Source organism: Wasmannia auropunctata, unplaced genomic scaffold, assembly GCF_000956235.1.
Source record: "Wasmannia auropunctata unplaced genomic scaffold, wasmannia.A_1.0 LD336106.1, whole genome shotgun sequence".
Taxonomy (NCBI): Eukaryota; Metazoa; Arthropoda; class Insecta; order Hymenoptera; family Formicidae; genus Wasmannia; species Wasmannia auropunctata.
The window spans coordinates 7,920,235-7,944,467 of record NW_012026784.1 but is presented as its reverse complement, the minus strand read 5'-3'; the positions used below and the strand labels follow the sequence as shown (position 1 = coordinate 7,944,467).

At 37.1% G+C, this 24,233-nt stretch overlaps 1 protein-coding gene across 3 annotated transcripts in view; it reads right to left on the bottom strand.

The window, feature by feature from the left end:
* Positions 1-24,233, bottom strand: part of LOC105455759 (protein couch potato) — an 85,286-nt gene that overhangs the window by 30,479 nt on the left and 30,574 nt on the right. For all 3 annotated transcript variants that reach the window (XM_011699321.1, XM_011699326.1, XM_011699336.1), the window contains exons 2-4: positions 11,008-11,085; positions 5,861-5,914; positions 156-218 (exon numbers count right to left, since the gene is read on the bottom strand). In XM_011699321.1, the coding sequence (XP_011697623.1) occupies positions 156-218; positions 5,861-5,914; positions 11,008-11,085 (195 nt within the window). The remainder of the gene's footprint in view (positions 1-155; positions 219-5,860; positions 5,915-11,007; positions 11,086-24,233) is intronic.

Genomic DNA, 24,233 nt, shown 5'->3' with positions numbered 1-24,233 from the left:
GTACTGCCGGGCATATCTGTACGAGTGAGTGTCACTGTGTATGTATGCTATATCAACCGCGCGTCAACCCTGAAGACCCTTTTGCGAGAGGTCTACCACCTTCTCCCCCCGACTTTTCCCTTGCCTCGCGACGCCTGCGAGAAAAGGGCTATTACCTGCAGATCCTGCTTCGCCGCCTCCGCGCCTGCCCTTGTGTGAAAAGTCACGAATCCCACCGGCTGAAATGAGAAAGAAGAATACAACAAGAAGCGTTTCGTTCGTCGCATCCACGATTAGCATGTCTCTCACTCTCCCTCTTCCCCCTGGCGGGCATTCATTACGCGAACATCTCATCGTCGCCATTAGTTTGCCGGCGAACGAGCTTAGAATCGCCAACGCGTTTCTGCCATTTGTATCGTTATTCTCATTTGGGAGCGCTTGTCGTATCGTTCATAATAAGTGCCACAGTGAGATAAATAATCGCTGTGCAAAATAATTCGCGATCATCTCTTAACGTCAAAGAGATAGATTTCTCGTTTAATTTAACAATAAGGCACAAAAGTCTTTATATAAAAAGATATCGATACTGATCATTATTTAACTTAATATCGATAAAGCTTATTTTTAACTTGATGATATTAAATAACATGTCATATAAAATCGTAAGGATCCGTTAAAATAACATTCTGTTAAAATTAGCTTAAAATTATGTAAAAAAGTTTTATGTTATTTATTTGCGTACCTTTAAAACTTAATTTGCAAAAATATCTTTCTTTTTTCAAATTTTTGTCTTATTTAAACAAGAAAATTATATAGATCATAGGTTAATTAAAGGTAAATTAACGTACCTATATTATACACATTTCATACAATTAATAATATGAAACTTTTCCAGAAATAATAATACAAATATGTTTGAAAAATATTCAATCTGTTCTATTTATTTAAAAAAAAAAGAACAAACAATTAGTATATAATTCTTTTAATTAAATGAAATTTTGAGTTTACTACTGCCAATGTTGACATTTAATCATTTTATTTTGAAAGTAGAAATATAATAATTACAATATAATTCAATAATTCGTTTCTTTCTTGCAAAATAAAAACTGTTAGTAACTATAATGCAAATTAATATATTATAAAGAAATAAATTATTTTACTTGTCCATGACAATTTCATTTGTGATATTTTACATTGCAAAAATATGCAATAAATATAATGAATGGAAAAAGGTATTCTATTATCGATATATAGTATTGTAGTTATAGAGAATACCTTGCTCTGACCAAGATTATCAGAGTCATTGTTGCGCGCTCTTTCTCTCTTGTTCGCGTGCTCGCATCGCGCACTGCATTTCTCAATATATACTCGCCCAGCTCGCCCTTTTATCTGCGCGCGCGCATCCGCTAATTTATTCGGTAGACGGCATCGATTCCATCGGTTTATACGGAATTAACGGAGCAGCGAGGACGATGGGGCGTCGCGACGCGAAAACGCGCCGATCAATCCCGCGCTAACGATCGCGGACCGTCAAGGCGAACCTACTACGCTCCATAATGCATCGCGTGATTGCACGAGCAGCTGCAATCGAAGGTGTCGATTCTATCGATGCGAGAGATAGAAATGCCCGAATCGTTAACGCGAGGATTCGTTACTCGCTGCCGTTTACTTCCGCGCCACGTCCCTCGAATATTCATGCATCCGAAAGAATAAAATTGGATCCCACTTGATCGAGTGCGCGCGATCGAAACACAGAAGGTGCCTTGGGAGAGGAAAAGTTGGAATGCAAATGATATTTAGCTGTTCGTGAAGTTGCAAAAAAATGTCAGTAATTTTCTTATCTCTGAGATTAATATCCTCTCAATAATTATTAATAATATTTCTAATTCTACATTAGTATCATGTAATACGTTGCCAAATAATTAAAAGATAAATTTTTATCAACATTTTACCGGCATTCCTTAAATATTTCGCGGAATGAAACGTAAAGGATTTATCGAGCGAGAGATTAGTGGAAACGAATTGCTCCGTTAATTACATCTAGATTAATATTCGTATGGAAGTTCCGTGAAATAGTTCCGTGAAAAATTCAGATTCAGTAAATTCGCGCGGCCATAGATCTTGAATCAATCGCGGTTAAAAGTACAAACGGAAAAAACGCGAACGTGCCGCACTTTCACCCGGCGCATGTAACTGGCATTCAGCTCTCGCAACTGAAAACGCGGCGTGCACTGCACCGACCTGTGCCCGTTTTTATTCCGCGCGCGCGCGCGCGGCGGGGGGGGTACCAATCCGTTTCCATCTCGATTCGAATATCAGATACAGTCACGCCGGGCGCACACACGGCCCACGTGCTTCCTAGCGTGCATCGCAGCGAATTCGCGGAATAATTCTTATCGGGACACGGAATACCCAAACGTAATATCGCTTCGTCGGTCGAGCGGTTTTTTATCGATATACGTGCATCGTGATGCGATGTAGGTTAATGGTCATGCGTGCAGCGGCCACGGAGACGATCGATTTCCTTCTTTCTCCTGGTGTTTTTCTTCTTCGTTCAATTTTTTTTGTTGCTGTTGTCGCGCACCGCGCGCTCCCGATGTATGTATATAGGTACACGAACCGCGACGGCAGCGGCGCGACGCTCGCGCGTATCGGCTTTTCTTCCGGGCATCGGCGTTCTTTGTGTCGCCGCCGCCGCCGCTGCCACCATCGCAGCGACAACCCACGCGCGGTCCGTATGCACCATGGCCATGTAAATGCGCATGCAATTATGCATGTAACCCTAGATAGAGGCAGGCAAAGGCAGGCGCCACTTCGCACACGGTGCAATGCGGTCATGTATAATCGAGGAGCCTGGGAATTATGATAATGCCTACCCCACGGATTTTTTTTTAAACAACACTCGTTGTTCAGAAAATTGCCGAGTTTTGCTTTTGATGCTTCAAAAATCAAAATTTAATACGCTTCTGCCTACCTTTGCAAATATGAAGAACTATGAAGAAAAAAAAATAGACTGTTTTTTCATAGAAGAGCCAATAAATATATGTTCAAATGTAAGCGCGAAAACAAAATGTAGTGTAAGATACTCTTGATTAACTCGTATAAAAAATAGATTTTTGATAATAAAATTAATATGTTATAAAAAACGTAAAAAAATCATGAAGAAATTATACTTATTTACTTTTATCGCTTAAAAGTTATTACATTTATCCGATAATATCAGTGCTAACAGAAGAAATAAAAGATTTCTTGAAATAAAGCTGCGATACTATTTGCTTGGTTATTATAAATCACATTAACTCCAAGCTCTGAAAGTAATTAGCTATTGTTTTAAAACTGAAATTTTTTTGAGTTAATCAATATCAGGTACGAGAGAAGTTTTTTTATCGGAGAACTGTAACCCTCTATTATTATCACGATCGATTTAATCTTACTAAACTGAAACCGAATCGAGTTTAATCTGTGAAAGAAACCGAAAGAATTGCAATCTCAATTGGATCAAGAGGAGATAAATTCTCGCTTGTTGGAGATTTCCAACAGCAACTGCAAGACGTAGATAAATCATCATCACCGTGGTACAAAGGAGCTTTGTACGGACTCCGCAATGGCACATCGCGCTAGATAGCGGAAGAATGCGCGAGACACAACAAAAGCTTTCTAACAACATTTGAAAATCTTTTCAGTTCGTCGCCATTTTTGAGAAGCTGCTCTTCGGCTGCTGCTTTTCGTTTCCCGGCGCAACGATGACCGAAGGAAACAAATGGCAGAAAGGTTGGCCCGACCCGCTATCGATTCGCACAGTCAGTCGTACCCAACCGTGCCAGTGGCCAAGGAGACTTAAGCACCGTTCACACGGAAACCGTGCCTTCTCCGGTTATACCTCTCTCGCCCGTTTTATTCACATTCTGCTCGTATTATATCCAATTACATCACCGCGGCCATTACGAGCCGCCGTTTGCGTTCCGCGCTGGTTACAACGAGGTCAAGTCGCATGCAGGAACGAAAACATGTTATTAACTTTATTCTGCGTATATTCGCGGATTTTCCTGATAATCAATGTCAAACGTGTAATAGAATTTAGGAAGATAGACGAGGGATTCGTTGTTTCGACAATTCGCATATGTTATGGGACAAATCTCGAAATTTATTAACGATAATGAAATAATACGAGTTTTTAATATTTAGATATTTCTCTCTCTCTCTCTCTTTCTCTCTGTAAATTTAAGGATTTTCACGTACATTGAGTTGAAGTTCAGATTTGATGATACGCTCGAGGATTTCGCACAACAGAAAATTGATTGATATATCCGAGAATATATAGACGGAAATTGAGGTATGTTCAAAGATAAAACCATAAAATCAAATTGATAGATTTCATAAATTCACAGATAAGTAAATTCGAAGTTTTACACTGACCGAAAGATCTATAATCTCTGAGACAGATAGCTCCAAGAATGTATAACTCGGAAAATCGCAGATTTCATAAATCATCTCGTACATCCACAAATTCTAAGTGTGACTAGACTGCGAATTCAAAATAAATTTAGACTTGTCATCGCATATCCCAAGGTTCCATAATTCTCATTATTCCTAACTGCAAAGAATAGCAGCAGGTCAGAGCAGAAGTTAAAAATTTGCTGTACCCAGATCCGTCGTAATTTTTTTTATACGCGTTCGCTACTCCACGTTCCTCGGGTGAAATGAAATTCTTCAGCGGCCAATACGATCGCCGCAGTTTTATTTTAGAAAGTCGTAACATCTATCGCGCGCGCGAGATGCAGGTAAAGGATGCGGAATTAAAAAGAATAGATACCAGAATAAAAAATGTTAAAATGCTTTATGGATTAAGGACTTTAACAGCGTCAGTATGCTCTCGCGTGTGCTGTTCCAGCGTCGCCGCATAAATTAATGTTATCTCGGGGGATTATACTGGGTTGAGTAGCGCGCGCGATGGCATTGCCGCATGATGAAATTTGATGTATTTCTCTCTGTCGGCTGATTAGATATTTTTAAGGCTTCGTGACTCACGTAATCAACGAACGCGCGCGCTTTGAATAAATAAAAAAAAGCTTTTAGCATAAGCAGCTGCCGTTTTTAATTTTTCATTTTAGAACTGCAATTTTAATCCACGCGAGTTCGAAGCTTACGTAACATGGAGTAGTAAAAAGTCAAAACACTTTTCATTCTTTTATGTATGTACACATATAAGGAAAATAATTTTATTTATATGTACAAAATTCTGGAAGCCGTTACTTTCAAAAAGAGATACTTAAAATAGAAAAATTATACTTTTTGTAACTTGTATTAGTTACTTGTATTAGTACAAAGTTATTTTTCTATTTAGTTTATTATGAAAATTTTATGTGAATATGTAACATTTGATACATTAAACAGCCTTGTTAATAAAAAATGAGTCGACAAAGAATCAACACGAATGTATAACAGAGAATGCATGAAATCACGTGAACTCCCCCGTGGTCCGAAAATTCGATCGAAACTTGCGGTTTGGCTGACCAACTTTTTCCATTCGTTTTTTTCCCTTAGGAATGGTCATGTTAGAGAGAGAGAAAGAGAGAGAGAGAGAGAGAAAGAGTTTGCGCTATTTTCACTACTCCGTGTAATTGATTCGGAGTTTTCGCGAGAAATGTACGTTTTCTAGAAATGTGCTCGAGAAAAGTCGGGATCCAATTTTATCTCTTCGTCGTCTCAAGTGCATGAAGAAACGACGTATATCGACAGTATCGAGCTATCTCGCGCGCGAATCTAGGACAAATTTATCTGTGTTAAAAGCTCGATGCGCGCTTTTTCGGAACGAATATTAAAAAAACGTTATATTGAAAACGTATAACGTCGTAACGTCAATTAAGCGATGGCAACTTACCGACGCTGTTTTCCCATTTTTACTCGTGACTTTTAACAGCGACCCCTCGTACCCCTGGAACAGGAAAAATATATTACGTTATTAAAACTTCTATCATACCAAAATATTATCAATAACTGATATGATTAAACAAAAAATTGACTAACTTTATATGAACTTGATATCTGTGAATTTTACTTCAAAATAAAACAAAGATGTCAATAGTTTTATGATGATTCGTATAAAAAAGTACGGAATAGGAATTGAAAAACTGAAATATTATACTGAATCTATTCACTACTAAATGATGAAATATAACATAAAAATAATTGCTTTCGTGTTTCCTGGAAAATGCGGATAGTTTTTAAACAAATTCCCTTGTTTTTAAGAGTAACTTTTTGAAACAAGAAACAAACATCACAATATTTATGTGAAAATGTTTGAAACTTGCAATAGATTAACTACCACTTGTAAACGACTAATATGGAAATACAGTTTCTATTCTGAAAAACTATTTTAAAAATATAATGTACACACGATGTATGTGGTTGCGTGACTTAGCCAAAATGCGTTCGCCTGGGGTCTTTTAGCCACAGAATTTACGGTGACTATTCAGAATAGCAAAGAGCACACCGGGTGAAAAGTGAGGCAAGACATTCACATATTTTATTTAATCTAACACAAATGCTAAGGCACCCATGAATTTCTCAGCGGCTATCGCTTAAATTATCCACCGTTAACGTGCTCTATTCCGTTTCCTGATACGAGCAAAGCCGATTATTACCTGTGAGTAAGAGAGTTTTTAATTTGCCGCGAAACTCAATGCGTAACACTTCGTTATTGCGCTATCAGGAATCTTGTTTCGTGCAAACGCCAAAGATAAAGAAATCCTCGCGAGTGAGGTAACGTTTCCGTAATTTTTATAATAGAGCCTCAAGTGGAACGCGCGAGATGAGCACTCGGTTACATGCGAACGCTGTAAGTAGTGTTCATTACCAGAGTACCAAACTGTTAATAATTGCGCGATCGCGATGGAAGTGCTAATTAACGAAGCCGCAATTAGAGAGCGCGGTAAGTCTCGGAACGTTTATCCGACGTACCACGTTTTTCACGAGTTCAAACTTGCATACGCGAGCACATCGCAAAAATACACAGTACTATTTTCCGAGATTTATACAAGTATCAATGTATCAATTAACTGTATAGCTACAATTATAATAATTATCTAAAAATAGTATATTAATAAAAATAAAATTAAAAATTATCAGTATGCAATTTATAGTTTCGTATAAGAATATATAAAAATATGTATTAAGAATTTTTTAAATAATTAATTTTATCGATTGTTCTCTGAAATAATTTCCTATTAAAAATTTAGAAATAGACTCGCATGTTATATTATTTAAATAAGTTAGGAAGTTTAATGATAAATTTGAATTTCACCTAAATGTCTCACTTTAGACGCATGGATCGATGCGCGAGATTTCCCAAGTATCTGTTACAACATTCTTGGCACTCGCGAGCTTCTTAATCTCACATCATTAATCAACCTGTCCTGGTCCATGAAATATTGCTGCTTAATTTTTGATATCAATTACAATAAAAATTTTTCAATCTAAAATATAAAATTTAATTTTGCACCAACACTGTAATCATTACAGAAAAGCGAGATTGATATTTTTACGTAGCTCGAATTATTAGATTGATTAATCACTCTTCTGCAATTTTTTGCATTAGAAACATAATTAATTCACACGGCGTTAAATTTTAATGTTAAATTTTCATTCTGCTCATCTGAAAAATATGCGTCTTAGATCGTCTTAGATATACTGTGACATTTCCAAGATATCCGTTTCAACATTCTTGGCGCTCAGTTCGGTCTGGCACATTATTAATTAACTTCCCTTAACTATGAAATATCGCAGTCATTAAAAGGCTGGTCTCCCCTGGGGGGAAAGCATAATCGAGTTTTCGCCGTCACTCGCATATGTTGTGCTCGCGCGATACGATGTGCAAACAGTTCCTGCACCTCTCCGAAAGTTTGGTATACGAGACGTCGGCGCGAGCGCAACTGATCCGCCCGACTCTTCTTCCGAGCGCGCTGAAAACTCGTCGTAAATCCACGGAAAACGGGTCGCGCGGATTATGCGCAACGTATAACGTTACGATATCTCAAAGACGATTAATAACCGGATTCGCGCGACGCGGGATTCTTCGGGCGTGCGCACCGAGAGATTTGCGGGCGAAAATAACGCGCCGGCGGTGTGCTACTCAAGGTTTATTGTTCGCGATATGTCGCCAGTCATGTGTCATCGTCGTATCGATGCCAAGAAATCGCGTTCTCTCTTGACACGAGGAGCAACGATTCGCGTGCATAAGACGACCGCCGTTAATATACATCACTCCCACATCGCCGTCAGTGCACATTGTACATTGGGAAAGCGCGCACGTTTCCGCGTCGCACGACGTTTGCCGTCTTCATCGTGATCCGATTTTCGCGATTCCTATTTTCAACTCTTGTCGCTTTCAATAACGACTTCAAGCTAATTCTAATAACAATATGATTTCAATTTCTTTATGAAAATGTCGTGCAACAATATTTTGTAATATCTTTTTCGTGAAATAAAAAATTCGTATTATATGAAAGAGACATGTATGAGAAAAATCTCGGTCATATTTATGCAAATTATTTCTTGTTGTGTTATATATAGAACGTATCAGGAATCGTATCCAAAATTTTATCTAGGTCATAATAGAAGGCGAATAGCGTGTATCAATTATAAACGATTGCATAAAAGCAATGTGATGCACCAATCAATTTCTGCAGGATACGCATATATAACAATATTTCATTTTTCATCCATTTTTAAATAAAATTTAATAGGATTTTAACAAAGATAATTAAATTCTTTAATTTGAAAAAGAGTATTGTAGGGGATTGAAAGTTACAGTAAAAAAAAACATTTATTTTTTAAAATTCATGTAAAAGTATAGAAAATCAGAAAATATCAACAAAAATCCATTTAAATCACAATAATGTTAAATAAAATCGATTTGCATAATCGAAAAGAATTACAATACATTACTACGCATATTTATATGTTAATAATTATGTCATCAAGTCTTTTCAATGTATTCTGCACACTATTGTAATTATCTTGCAGCACATAATATTAATATATTAAATTATCATATAAAATTATCGCATACACTTACAAATAATAAGATAATGCTAATTCAATATAATGGCTTTCAAGATTGCATAAACGCAATTTGCGAGTTCATCGAGTATCCTTTCTCTTCCATTAGTCCGTAAACCGATCAGAAAATTATTGTATTACATTTCGTCGCGTAAAATCATTATTTAAAGTGCCCCGGGACCGTTACGTAAAGAAGAGACGCTCCTCGAACGTCTCTATGCACCTCGCTCGCCGGAAATGTAATTCCCCAACACACCCACGCGACTAATCCTAATCCCTTTGAGCGAACTGCTCACAACGATTTCATGAATATACAAAACAAGGCTCGAAGCGAGAAGTAAAAAAAAACCGTGTCGCGCCGCGCTGCCGCCTTTTTCGCCATCGAATAACGACACGCTCGAGAGAACCTCCCGGATTTAACTTTCGAGGGAGATTTCCAAATGGAGCGAGAACAATTTCGCCGTTTTTCCACCTGTCCTTCCTTCCTTGGCAACAAATAACCGCGGTTTCTCTGTACTTCGGCCACTATTCGATCTAAATCGCGATTGAATTTCGTCCCGGACGTATTTATCGCAAAACGTATAATAACTTAACTTTCACGAGCATAATGTTCGATAAATTTTGTCAGATTCGTTGATTAGAACATTTCACAATATTGATGCAAAAGCATTAACTTAAAAATAGATATAAATTTTGTCATTGATTAGAATATTTCACAATATTAATGCAAAAGCATTAATTAACTTAAAAATTATAATTAAATACATTTGCTTATGTTAATTTAAAAATATATTTTTTCTTTCATAAAATTTTCTTTTGTCAATTTATGCTATTCTTTTGGTTTGCAAAATTTCATTAATTTGTACTAACTTGCGTTTTGGCTAGTCAAAATATGAACGCAAAACAAACTAACAAAACAACGTTTTTGTATGAGTTTTCGTACACACATAAAATTACAGGCTACGAGGAACATCAAATTCCATGGCTATCGATTTTTCATCTCCGCTGGTGTCGGAGCTCGAAATGCAAGCTCGTAATTGGCACCGACATAATTAACCCCCTAGACAAACTAAACTAGGATCCCGAGTCGAGCAAATATGACGTTATAGAGGAGTACCGTCTCTCCTGTGGCGGACGGTCGGCGTAGTAGACGAGTATGATTCATAAGGGGAATATTCCCCTTGTGAATACAGTTCGAACGCTTCAGTCATAATGTTGCGTTTCGCATGATACCACGAGAACCGTAGACCGCAGTTGAACTTATTGAACGACGAGTTAAACGTGCCGGCGAAGAGTCGGATGAGGAAAACGAAGATAATTGACGCGGTAATGAGGACAGAGAAAAATTACCCAAAACTATCCGAAAAATTAAAAAATATAACTAAATGCGCAGCGATGTGAGATTAATTAGAGAATGCCAGTATATTTTTATATTTCGACATTTCTGCATACACAGGTATATAAAAATTTAGATTTATAGAATACTGCGAAAATTAATTATTAATACATAATCATAATTAAATAATTTAATTACAAATTAATAAAAAATTATATGTATTTTTGTTTCATTCTGATGAATTAAAAGATTCAGATCATAGAATATCGGAATATGTAAAATGAAGGTTTGAATTTTTTAATCGTAAATACACTCGGAAAATAATAATTTAAACATTCCACGTTCTTCGATTCTCTCTCGAGAGCTCTCGGATCTTTGAACTCTGTTTCCGCTTTCGTTTTTTTGACTATACTTCGCGATAGAATATTAATGTTACTAGAACTTTAGGTCCTTCAATATCACATCGTTCACATTCGGGAACCCGATGGATACTCCGCGCATCGCCATTGGAATATTTGACTTTCCAAATCTTGAATTCTCCCGGACCCTTTGATCTCAACATCGCGAATGCACGTTTATATATATAAAATAAAGTGAATATAGAGAGAGCAAACTCTCTGAGAGAGATTCACCTCGTACGCTCTGAAAAGCAGATAGAGCTCCCTCGGCTTGGTGTCCATCGGCAAGCCGCTCACGAACAAGGTGCGCACCTGAAACAGGAGAGAAAGAGAACGATAATTGAGTTAATTAACCTAATTGGCTGGTGTAGAGGGAAAGAACAGCAGCCGACAAATACAGAGACTGAGACAGAAACAAAGACAGAGAGAGAGGGGGGGGGGGGTGACGAGCGAGGAGGCGTATATCCAGACTCGGAGACAGGGAGACCAACTTTCTCGATTTGACTCCTGCCCTCGTCCTGCCAGATGAGTCGATAGCTAATTGCAGAATCAATGTGAAGATGCCCCGAGACAGGAAGAAGGCCGGTCCCCCTCGTTCGTCATCCTTTTTAATTTCGCGATTAATTCGGCAATTTACGGAGGCGATCCCAATTAATTGTGGCGCAACTCCCCCTAAAGATCTTTAAAAGTGATTCCCGAAGATATTTCTTTCCTTCTCGCGATATCGATCTTTTCCGGCCGCTCGTCGTTAACAGCTTGGCGTGGCTGAATTAATGCGATATTATTTCGCTTTCAGCGGGGAATGCAAATCAGCTTTTCGTATTGAGTGTCGTCATCGAGAACAATGCGGCAAGAAAGGTGACTGATGCCGATTCGACGCTAACGACAGTGCTTGTTAAACGCGATTGGTGCGCAGATAATTGCTAATCAAGTGTCCTCGATTCAAATGTTAGTAATTCATTCGTTTGTAACGTCAAGCTTTTTTATTGTGTTACAAAAATAAATTCTTATAGTACACAATTTAGTTTATATTGAAAATATTATGTATATTGTATATTAAAATTAAAATTATTAATAGATTATATATTAAAGATTATATATTAAATTTATGTAAAGAATTCAAGATTTATGTAAAGATTTATACAAAATAAAATTGTTAATAGATAACATTTTATATTAAGCAATTCCATAAACGAAAATACATGTAAAAGATGTTTGATATAATAAAAACTGTTTACACGCGGAAATTGTTCTCCTCGGTGTAGTACTTAATCAAGTTTCCTTAACTATTCACGAATTAATAGCCAGTTTACCGTGTTTCTTGTCACCTAAACTTACAACATTGATAAAAACCTGGCCGCGTGTAAACGCTGAAGCGCTAAAGCGAGACACGTAACCGCAACCGTGTCGCAGGGCGGGCCGTCTACTAATGGATGAGACTAAGAGAGTAACCGGTAAAGTTTCGTCGGCCAAGTTACATGAGCGTCTTACACCGACACTGGGCCTTAAGTAATTGCTGCGGCTATGTACACACACTCGCGCGCGTGCGCGCGCACATACGGTGCGTCGCGGGCGTAGGTGCGCAGGTAAGTGCGACACCGACGCTGTCTCGTGCTCGCGCTCGCGCCGTCTAACTTATAATGATCTCTAGAGCGGAGCATCAAATTGCCGCAATGAGGTTGCAGCAATTAATAAAGTTAAGAAACATCGCGGCGGCGGTTGTAAAAGTATGACGCACGCGCGCAAATCTAATTACGTCTTTCTTCCTCGCTCCGCTGCACGCGTAAATTAATTTTAAGAGCGCCTTTGCTCTACCATCGACCATCAAATGTCTCGATAAAAGCAATCTCAACAGGTCGAATAAGCTCAAGTTCGAATGAGACCGAGACTAATATGGACTATAAAAGAAAAAAAACTCGAATTGTATGAAACACGGAGAATAATAGAGGCTTTATAAAGGCGTAATAATACCTCTGAATTTACAAACGTGCTTATTTTCATAATTATATTTACATCACGTAGATGTTAAGATCTCTCTGAAAAAAGCAGAAAAGTATTACTTTGCGCTGAAAAAGCTATTAATGATTTTCTTTAAATTGTTTAGAGCTACACGGAACCTCGAGCAAAGTCCCGATGGTTATCGAGACTTTGCTACACTTGGCACGCTGATATCGAGCCTGGTAAACCACGTCGATCGAGAAGGAAGGAACGCAAATTATCCTTCTCGGCAATTATCCGATTAGATCGCAGAATAGATCTCCGCCTACTTGTGCGAGGCTGAAGGCAGTTCAAAGAAAAAGGCAACTCTTAAATCGTGCTAAATCCATCAGAAGAATGTAATTGCTCGATGTTACATAAAACCTGATTCTTAATTTTCACGTAGGAATTAGAGTTTGCCTTCTGCACCCTCGGAAACAAAGACATAAGAGTGCAAAAATATGGAAATTCGACTATTTAGGGATCTAGTACATTTTGTTTAAAAATGCCTCGATAAAATCAAACAGTCAAGGAATTTAATGTCTAAAGAATTTCAAATAATTCTTGTTATTCCGATTTACAAAAAAGTTAATCAGCTTAATCCTAATTTTGATACGCGGTAATACGATTATCTTAAATGCGAAGCACACCTTCCCCGCTCTCTCAACGTCGACGCCATACTTTCAGCGGAAAATTGAAGCGACTTACGTAATTATGTATTTCTTCTCTTTAACAACGTAGCAAAATTGTATTATTGTTTTGCTTACGAATATTATTCGTCCGTTACGCTAATTAAACACAGCACGCATCAGATCTTTATCCAGAAGATTGTTAGCTTCCTACTCCGCATCGCCTTCTTCGCTTTTTTTCCGCGTTGTGAATTTCGACCGCGTTTACAATCTTAGATGAGTTTTGTCAGGCGTAGCCTCTAAATGACAATAATTGATCATGGACGAGCGAGCCCGCTCCCAGCTTGCAACTGACCGTGTCGCTAGTTCTCATTGTTTCATCTTCAAAACTATGCCGCGTCGTCACTTGCACATCCGCTGGCGACACTCCTCCTCGTTCCATATTTGCGTTCCCCTTTTTAGCGGCCCCTGTTATTTAGAAATAATCTTATACAAGCTATACGAGCGCGTGTAACGTACACAAGTTAAGCTTGTTCTTCAATTTATCGATGTTTTTATATAATTATAAGTTAAGTTAATGAATATAAAAAATATATATATTCTTTCCTGGCAAGCTTTATTATAGACGTAACCTTCTACATGACATTTTAATTTTTAAATATTTTTTATATAAATTAAGTAAATAAATATAAAAAAATATATTTCTTCCTGGCAAGTTTCAGTAGCAATCTTCTTCATGACATTTTAATTTTTAAATATTTTTTAATTAAAACGTAATTATATCCAAGTATTAAAATTTTAACAAGCAGATTAATTAAACTGAAAAATAGCATTTTTCCCATTTTTATGTATTTTATAAAGACTGATCAATAAAATTAGTCTTAGTCTCTTAATAATTCATAACGCGGAAATTATTTAGATGTAAATTAATTCCCGGCGTGATAAAAATAGTTTCAATATAGGAAAATATTAATCCCATACTCGGCTTATTTCAAGATTGCGCGATTGACAGAAGGAAGGCAGCGATTCGTTACCGTCCCCTCGTTAATTTCCGGCAGGAAGCGTGGAGGACAGAAAAGCGACGCAAACACGAAAGAAAAAATATCTATAATCCCGAATTGATTTTCTTCAAGCAACTATATAGCTCTATCCTATTAAATTACTTTTTCAGCAATATTATTAAACATTTTTTAACAGTTGTAAGTTAGTTTATTGTAAATGCTTAAATCTTATATGCGATCAAAGATATGTTTTTTTTTGCTTCTTGTAAATCTTTAATACATTTTTAATTATATAAGATAGAGGCTAAGATTTATATACATTCAAAATTCCTGTCGTCTTATTTTCTTTAATTTCTTTCTTTTTCTCATTGCTTATTTTTTTTATCAAGCTGATAGATCGAATGTCGATATTTCGTCTACATCGAAAGTTACAAGTTTTAATTCTACAGAACTCACAGATCGATTCGATAGCATAAATCCCGAGAATATTATTTGCGCACTGTACGTATATTATTATCCGGTGCAACAGTACAGGCGAAAGACCACTGTCTGGCTCAAAGCTTATTGCCTCATAGTAACGTGTTGGCAGCGTCGGTCAAACGCAATGGCTACCGCGTATTCGATTAATCTTGAATCAGGATTTACAGGTAATTCAAGAGCACGTCGAGAGGAACAATTTGTAAAATACACGCCTCGCCGGATTTCAAATGGAAATGCGCGGTTACAAGCATATCTCTTTACAGACAGACGGAGCAAAGCCGCGCGAGATTTATTCAATCCAATGAAGCCTTCGTTCGAACATATACGCGTATCAACATACTCACGCAATCGCGCGTGGGTGTATTAACGCAGCCAGCGCACGTTCGGATGAGAACGTAAACATTCGCGAATACAGGAAAAGCAGTAATAAAAGACTACATGGGAAATAGTGATCAAATAAAAGACAGCACAATTTTCTCTCCGACACAAATTATTGTATTCTTTCATAAACGTGAACGTGTCGCGTTGGAGACAACAGACAATTCGCTAGTAAAAATATTCAATGTACTGCCTGGCAGCGGTCGAGAATACAAGAATGCTGAATCAAATTAACGTTGACGAATAGGGAATGTTTTTTGACTGTGCGCACATCGTTCAAGAGTAGATATTTTTATACGTAAATGATAGAAGAAAAAAAAATTTATATATGTTGCAAAAAATAATTTTTATCAACATTTTCCTTTAATTAATATCAGTTTTATTAATTTACTACGTACATATTATTATTATTTTAATATTAATACCTCGCTATTCAGTCCCTGATAATTTATCAATTTATTAATTTAAAAATTGTTCTACTATACATTTAGTTACCAAGATCGTGAAGTTTAATTACAAGTTTGGCAAATTTATATTTGAGAAATCCAGACAAATCACTTTTATTGCTTTGATGTGTATAAAATCAAATATTAAATGTGAAGTTAAAATTTATAATTTAACCCTGAAACATATTCTCTTTGACGTTATTCAATCACGCATTAATGCTTTCTTGTCATGTTTAATTTTGATAAAATGCAATAGTTATCACAGAGAGGCATATTTAAAACACATATTTCATCCAGAAATGCGGTAACGAGAAATGTATTTTCTATTTTCTTATCCACTTTATTGCGTTTTACAAAAGTAATTAACACGACAAGATCGTATCGAACTACATACGAATAGCGGAAAATGCGTGCCGTACTTCGCGCGACACAGGAACGTCACATTTAGAGCGCGTCCGAGCAATTTCACGTCTCGGTCGGCAAACTGGCCGCGGCGACACTAAAACGTGAGAGAACAAAGTTTGCAGTCGATTTTTCCGGCTACGCGCACGCGGATTTCCGCGACGTGTTCTCAGGATCTAGCTGTGTTCTGTGTCGCGCAACAGCGTGTCTCTTTAATTTTTTACTGTTAGCGCGGCGACCGCAGCGAAGTTTCGCGCCGCCGGCAAGAGGGTCGTTGATTTCAACAAGCGGAACAAAAAGTCGCATCAAAGTTACGATCAAAATAGCGTGATCCGATTTTCAATGAGTGAGGATTTAATCTAAATGCAATATTTTATCAAGAAGTGTTTCTGCTTAGAAGTCCACATCACACAAAAACCGCAATATTACTTTAATACACTCCAATTTAATTTAATCTCTAGTTGTTTCTTTCCGACACTTTGGACAATTTTCTTCTTTTCAAATCTTTCAGCGCGCGGTGTTGACAAACTTATATTTCGGATGGCTGGGGAAAAATGTGCACTACAAATATACGAAACTGTATATAGAAAATATTTTCGCTGAATTCCCTTCGAAAATAACATACACGAGAAAGATTGTACACGAGCGATTGAGATAGCATTCTGTAAGACGAATCAAAAATCAACACGGCAAGTCATTCTAGCCCTCGACAATTAAATCGTCCTCGTGATCGCGATTACACACACACGTCGTGAATATTCACGCGACGCGTCAGCTGGCGGATTCACACTTTTCGATCTAATCTCCTCGTAATTACGACGGGTGGAATTTTTGAGCGCTGATCCTGAGCGAGGCGCGCCGAGGAGCAAGGAGCGTGCTTCCGTTAGCGCGGGACGAAATAAAATACCGGAGCTGGGGTTCGATGGGCACAGAGGCTCGTTTTCTGCGTATACATTCCCTACAGACGCACGCACACACAGGTTCGCACACGACAAACATAATTCGCATCATCTCCTTACGAGCGTATCAGATTTTACAGTGACCACGTCGTGCAGAACGCTCGCATCTCGTAAATTCTCTGACATTCTTTTATTTGCGTCCGGGGACCGTGAATTTTTAAGAAATGTTACAGTGATAAATTTGTAAAATATAAAAAGCTTGAAAATTGTTTTTTTTTTTTACAATTTAGCACCAATAAAATTTAAAATATGCTAGACTGGATGACCTATTTTATTATAATATAGAAAAACTTGGTTATATATTTGTAGTGTTATAATTATAATACAATATTTAACAACACTTCAAAAGTCCATTTTATTTTAAGAATTAAATTGTTTTTGCGACTTTACTTTTTTCTAGAGATTATATGTAATCATTTTTATTTTAATTAATAAAAAGCATATATGTAGATAAAATTGTTAGATTGTTAAATGTGGAATCCCAAAGAGGTGCATTTTAGTAATTAATTAACTCTTTGATATATTGAATTTTTATGACACTCAAGAAGAAACTATTATTATAAAACATAATAAACGGTCTATCTATCTATGACAAAAAGATACACTGGATCAAGAACGCTGGAAGCGTCGTACCGCCATTTTTCTTTGACTATCTTTATTCTTGCCAGAATTTTGGTGGTGTGAGGTATAATTAATAATAGATCAACCAGAAGGCGAACTATATCTTCGAGCCTTTAAATATAGTCTCGGACAGGAGTGCATCGCTGGCTGCAGCGATGCAACTCTGTTAAGTAATTCCAGCGATAGCAATCGTGTCGTATGAAATGTCGCAGAGCTACCAGATGTTCCTTTAACTATACATCCTATGGAAGATTTAATTGCAAAGTTATTTAGGTACGAAAATTCGATTTTTACTTAATTTTGAATAATTTCCATTTTTACGAGAATTTAATTTCAAAACTTATTTGTTAAGATAATTAATAAAGTGAAGAAAATTGTATTTAAAAATTACAGAATTACGACGAATAATATCACATACATTAATAAAATTAATTCAAGCATCGTAGATATGTGTGTTAGAAATGTTAATTCTCTAAAAAATATATAACAGTTAATACATTTATAAGTAAAGAATGTATACTATCAATATAGTATAGAGAAATAATTAATTCAAATGCAAATTCAAATCCTCATCGTTATTTAAAAAATCCCTAAATCAGATATATCCATATATGGAAACTCCACTCGTGGAAAATCTATCAAATGCAATAAAAATTGACCCTATTTTACGCGCTTGACACATTTAAACGTGGAGCTTATCGAGGAGCTTGTCGAGGACAAAAATATCGAGGAGAAAATCGATAAACACGCGCAGGACGAATGTGAAGTACCGTAGATCGTATTAATGTCGGTTGTTAAATTGCATGCGACCGTACTACTGTAAAGATAATAAAACGCGTTATTAATTATCATCCTTTATGCCGGGCCACGGCCATTATCCTTTTCAGGGAGAAACTCGAAGCGGTGTAAGTAAGTAAGTGGTAAGACATAATTAATAATAGGATCGTTAGGCGACGTGCTATTTTTGCGTTCGCTCGGATATAACGTCGCATGGAGACTTTCGTCGCCGATATTGAACGTGCCGCGCGCGAAAGAAAAAGCGCTCGCTTCTTCGTGAGCCAAGAGGGAGAGAGAGAACGTCTCGCACTCGTCACATCCCCTCGGATTTGAGTGTCACAAGTGTCGTGTCCATAACAAAGGAGCGGAATTAATCGCGAAATCTCGGACACGCACGTGTTGAATCTTTCGTCGCGGTGAATTACGTGCCAACTAGTTGCTGCGCTAAATCACAGTTTTGGTAAGCCGCAAGATCGCGCACTTGCGTGCGGCGAGCAGAATATCGTTTTGTAAGACGTCCCTCGTCTGTCGGAAGTGACCTCCTCCTAACGAAAATCATTTAACGAGATAAACATCTCTGAAACTAGAAGCGTGACAGTTTACTTCATACCCAGTTCGACCGGATGCCGCGGTTATTTTATCCGCGCATTGGGTAATATTGAAACGAACAATTTAATGCGACTCATTATAAATTCACTTGCGTATTGTTGAATTTGTATATCATTATTTCTTTCATGAAGTTTTCAATAAATTTGATTTGATTGTATTATCGATAGCTTACATTATGAATTTTCAACTTTCAATAGTAGAAAATGTAAAAATCATTACTTTCTAATTAAGACAAACAGTATATTTCTCTTAATTCTATATTTATATTATGGCATCTTACAAAATTCGCGTATTCAGTTTACCCTTGACATTTATCCGAATGAGCATCACGTCTGGATACAATATACTTCAATTGTTTACCACTAACAACTGCCGTAAGCATGCCTTGAGTGCTCTCTATTTGATTCTGCACACAAAGACGTTCCCTCACATTGCAAATGAACTGAAACTTCCGATCGTGTGTTCTTGCTCCTCATCAGCTTATTCTTCCACGATACGACATTGGTGCTCTATCCTTTTCTTTTTCTCACACGAAACTCACTATTTCTATTCATACGCAAATCTAATTGAATAGATTAAATCTAATTGATTAGATTTACAAATAATCCGAGTTCATTCCATTTTATCTTTTATATTATACTTAGTTATATGTACGAGTATCTATATAAATTTCCATATTATTCCGCTTTTATGAGAAAATGCATGTATTTCTCTCTGTTAATATTTAAGGCGCTACAATTTCTCAGTCTTCTCACAGTATGTTTTTCTTCTATTTGTTATTAAAAAAAAAGTCATTTTTATAGTCGTAAATGCTTTATCTGTCTGTCTATACATCTGCGATCGAAAGAAAGTGCTCGATCCGTTCGAGACACCATGTATATTCATGCGATTCGAGTTCCCGGCGCGATGCGAATGCCGGAAGCAACGGGGTTGCATTAATATATCCCGCAATAGCAGCGTGGAAAGTAAGAGTAGTGATCAACAGCCAGTGCTATGGACGCTGCGGCGAAATGAATGTGAGGATCGCGCACATGGCGCACGTTACAATTGGTTTGACCTCGCACGCTTTCATTATTGATGTCGTAGCGCGCTGTTCTTTGCTGCACTGTGACAGGAGACGCTATATCGCACGGCAGCCGCCGTGGAAACAATTCTCCTACCTTTTGTGAAATGTTTCCCCCGCGATTTCTACGAAACGCAGGAAATTGTGGCAAAGTGGCCGACGGTCGCGTGAATGTCTCTCAACCTGCAAAATGCAGATCGCTCGCTGGTTTTTACACGACCGAGAAGCAGCTGAAGCTGCCACGAAAGTCGCTGTAAAACGGCAAAATCGCTATCGGACGTTTACGAGTTTTCTGTAGAGAATACAGTGTATAAAAGATTTCAGATTGTCCTGCATTTCTTCATTCGCCGGATCATTTTTAATTTATTTTATAATGTTTTTTCAATCTCCAGAAATAGATTCTTTTATTATCAGACATCACAATAACCTTTTTGGAAAGCATTATTCTTAAATATGTCATGTTCTTTTCAGAGTAATAAAAATTATAGAATATTCACAGGATTATATTAATTGTCTTCAATTAACTTTCTAAACATCATTAATGAACAAACGTTTAAGCTTGTATATGTTTCTAAAGAGACTACGGTTGATCGTGTGACTGATTTAATTTGTTACGACTACCGGACGAATGATAGATCGGTGGCGTAAATCAAGTCTATGGGGTTATAATTCATAACGTAATTAGGGTATACGCCCACTCTTACTTTATTATCCGCATGATAGTGTGGTCAAAGGGAATGTGATCCCCCCAACGTATCGCAGACCGGAATAAAATAACTTTCTGTGAAAGGCGAGAAAAGCATGTAAGATTATGCGATATTTTACAAAGCAATATTTTTAAAACAGACTCAAAGCAATATTTTTCCCAGACTCAATTTGTCTAATCGAGTTTGACGCGTTTGACCTACTCTCTTTGTTGAACAAACAGCGTTATTCGCAGTTAAGTCGTGAAATAAAAATAATCGCTGAGTTAACGCGATTTTAATGATCTAATTGCGATCAAATGAAAGATTAAGAATAATAATGATATTTCTATTGCCCGCTAGCATGTAGTAAATATAACCTTTCACATACGAATATTGATTTTCACCGATATTTTTCTCTCAGTAATGGTGGATATTACTCTTGCGTTTAATATACGTCAAGTTAATGGATATACGAAGTGTTGATATATGATCGATTCAATGTAGATAAATTGTTTAGATATGTCTAAGGTTTACCATCTTTGTTTTTTGCCTTTATATTTCTTTTCACTTCCATCTCTCTTTGTACGCTCTTTGTACGCTCTTTGTACGAATTGAATATAATGTTTTAATTAATTTAATGGCCTTTTTTTTATTGAAAAAAATTAACTTTTCAATAGTGAGCGATTAAAAATAAAAATTCGTTTACTAAATGTATTATCTCAGGAATAGATAACACGATGTTGTCTAATTTAATATATGGTTCAAACGGTTCCTTTAATTCTTTCAGTTCTTTCAGTTTCAATTATGCGACCTACTTCCAAAAATATTTTATATTAAAAGTTAAAAGAAGATAATGTTTAAATGAATTTTATCCTTAAAAAAAAACTTCATATTAATCGAAAAATTTGTAGAACTATATTGATTCCGTATCAGTGGATAATATAAAAGTTAATTTACAATTTATATAGATTTACTATGCAAACATATTTGACACGATTATTTTCTAACATAAATAAGATGCAAACAATGATGTGTGAGATTGCAATAAATTGTTTAAAAATATATATATATTACTATATACATATAATAAATAGTATTTTATCTATTGTATATTTCAACATTTTTCAGTTATGTATGTGAATTTGTGTGAGTGCGGATCAATTTAATATATCATTGACTTTACGCTTGAGGGAAAACATTTTATTGAATTTACACGCGTCCGCGATGAGACGCGTGCGTCCGTCGTAATAGTACTGTTCATTATTAACGACACGGTCGACCGACTGAAAGAAAGTTCTCCCACCGTCGACTCAAGAGAGAAAAGTTGGCGGTGAATGTTTCGCCGATGTAAGAAATTCTAAGGGAAGGCGCGAGCATGAGAGAGTATAGAGCTCAGGCCTGAAGCCACTACAAGTGTACTGTTGAGAACAAGGAATAAAGAGAGGCAAACAGAAAGAGAGAGAGAGAGAGAGAGAGAGAGAGAGAGAGAGAGTGAGTGAGTGAGTGAGTGAGTGAGTGAGTGAGAGGAGAGAACGTGCTAAAGAGAGAAAAAAAATGCTTGAGAAAAGAGGAAGGGATAAATAATAGAACGAAAGGAGACAGAGAGAAAGGGAAATGTGAGAAGGACAGGATTATAAAAAGAGGTTAACAGAAGAGAAATCGAGAAGAAAAGAGAAGAGGAATATAAATGAAAGTGGAAGAATGCATAAGACAAGGATGGACCTACATAGAATGAGGAAGGAAGAAGATAAGAAAAGAAAAAGTGTACGCGAGCATAGGAGAAACAGGGTCAAAAGAAGAGTGAGAAATGGAAGGACAGAAGTAGTAAGAGGAAGAGAGGGTAAACAGTGACAAGAAAAAGAAAAGAAAACAGTGTGTATTGAGCAATTAAGCGAGAAGAGAAAGAAGAAGTCGGGCAAAGAGAAAGCTGCAAGACAAGAAGACAACGATAAAGCATAAGCAGATAAGGAGAGAAGAATGGAAAGGGAGAAAAAGAATATGAAAAAAGGCTTAGGAAGGGAAAAGGGTAACATCGTGGAAAGAAGTGCAATGGAGTGAAAGAAAGAGGGAAGCGAAGAATCCCTGTGTTCTGTCAAGAGGGATGGAAGGGTCACGCGGAGAGATGAAAGAGTTGGAAAGGAAGTAGCGAGAGAAAGATAGAATCAAGAGAAGTGGAAAATGATTGAACTTACAACAGACAGAGAGGGAGAGAGAGAGAGAGAGAGAGAGAGAGAGAGAAGGAGGAAAGAGAAGAAAGAGATAGTTAAAAGAAGAAGGAAGAAAGACTAGAAAGAAAAGCAAAGAGCATACCGGGTGTCCGGAGAATGTATATAAATTTCATTCATAAATCATTTTAATCAATTTCTTTTTAACAGAAATTTAATAGAATATTCTTTTGCGCAGTTTCTTAATTTTTGTCGTTAATCTTGTAAATAAAATTTAAGTTAAAACTTTGTAGATTGATTTTAAAATTAAATGAAGAATAAAATTTGCGTGATAAGTAGATTATCTGATCAAATATTATCTAATTTTTAAAGAAAATATCGTTGATAATTTTAACACAAGTCGCTCTGAACAGAAATTGACTATTGAAGAAACTGTAAGTGTTCTTTGTAAGAAATTGATTCGGACACCCCGTATACAGACATGCGAGCGAGGAAGGGACGAGCCGGGAGGGCTTGAGGGTGACGAGGGTAAAGAGGCCGAGGGGGCAGGAGTGAGGTCGAGCTGGCGACGCCGTGTCTGTCTCGACGTTCAGAAACGAGGGAAGCCAGCGCAACGGGCCGATCACTTATTCATGCGCTCCGAAATGATTCCAGCCTTGTAACCGGCCGGTGCGGTGTGGTGCGAGTCGCAGTTACGCGCGGCTTTGAATTAAAACGTCAGCCTGCCATCCTTGCGGCGCGCCGCGACGCGCCGCCTTTCACCGACCGAGATTCGCGCGACCGATATTACATGAAATAAGGCCCACGAGCGAAATGCAGATAATTCCCGGCGGCACTTCCGGACATGCGGATTCTCGGCTGTGCGAAATTGTAGATCGGTTGAAGACCTTAGCATTAAATATCAATGCTATTCTAATGTTTCACGGATGCGAGATAAAAGTTGCTATTCTTGTCACAATTTTCGAACAGATATCTGTTCCTATTTTAGCAGATATAACTTGGTCAACAAATGAGAGCAGATTCAAATTATACATTTTAAAAACATGTAAAAATAAGATTTTAGGATTTGTACAAACATGTCTTCTAGACAGATTACACATATCTACAATTTAAGGAAAGTTTCACTCAGGGAAATATTTCGCTGTTCCAGCTAGAATCCTAAATATTACACTTAAATTACATCGTTGTTTTTTGTATCTGCTAAAAAATTGTCTGTCATACATAGAATTTATAGCAAGATCGGAAGAGCACACGTCTGAACTCCAGT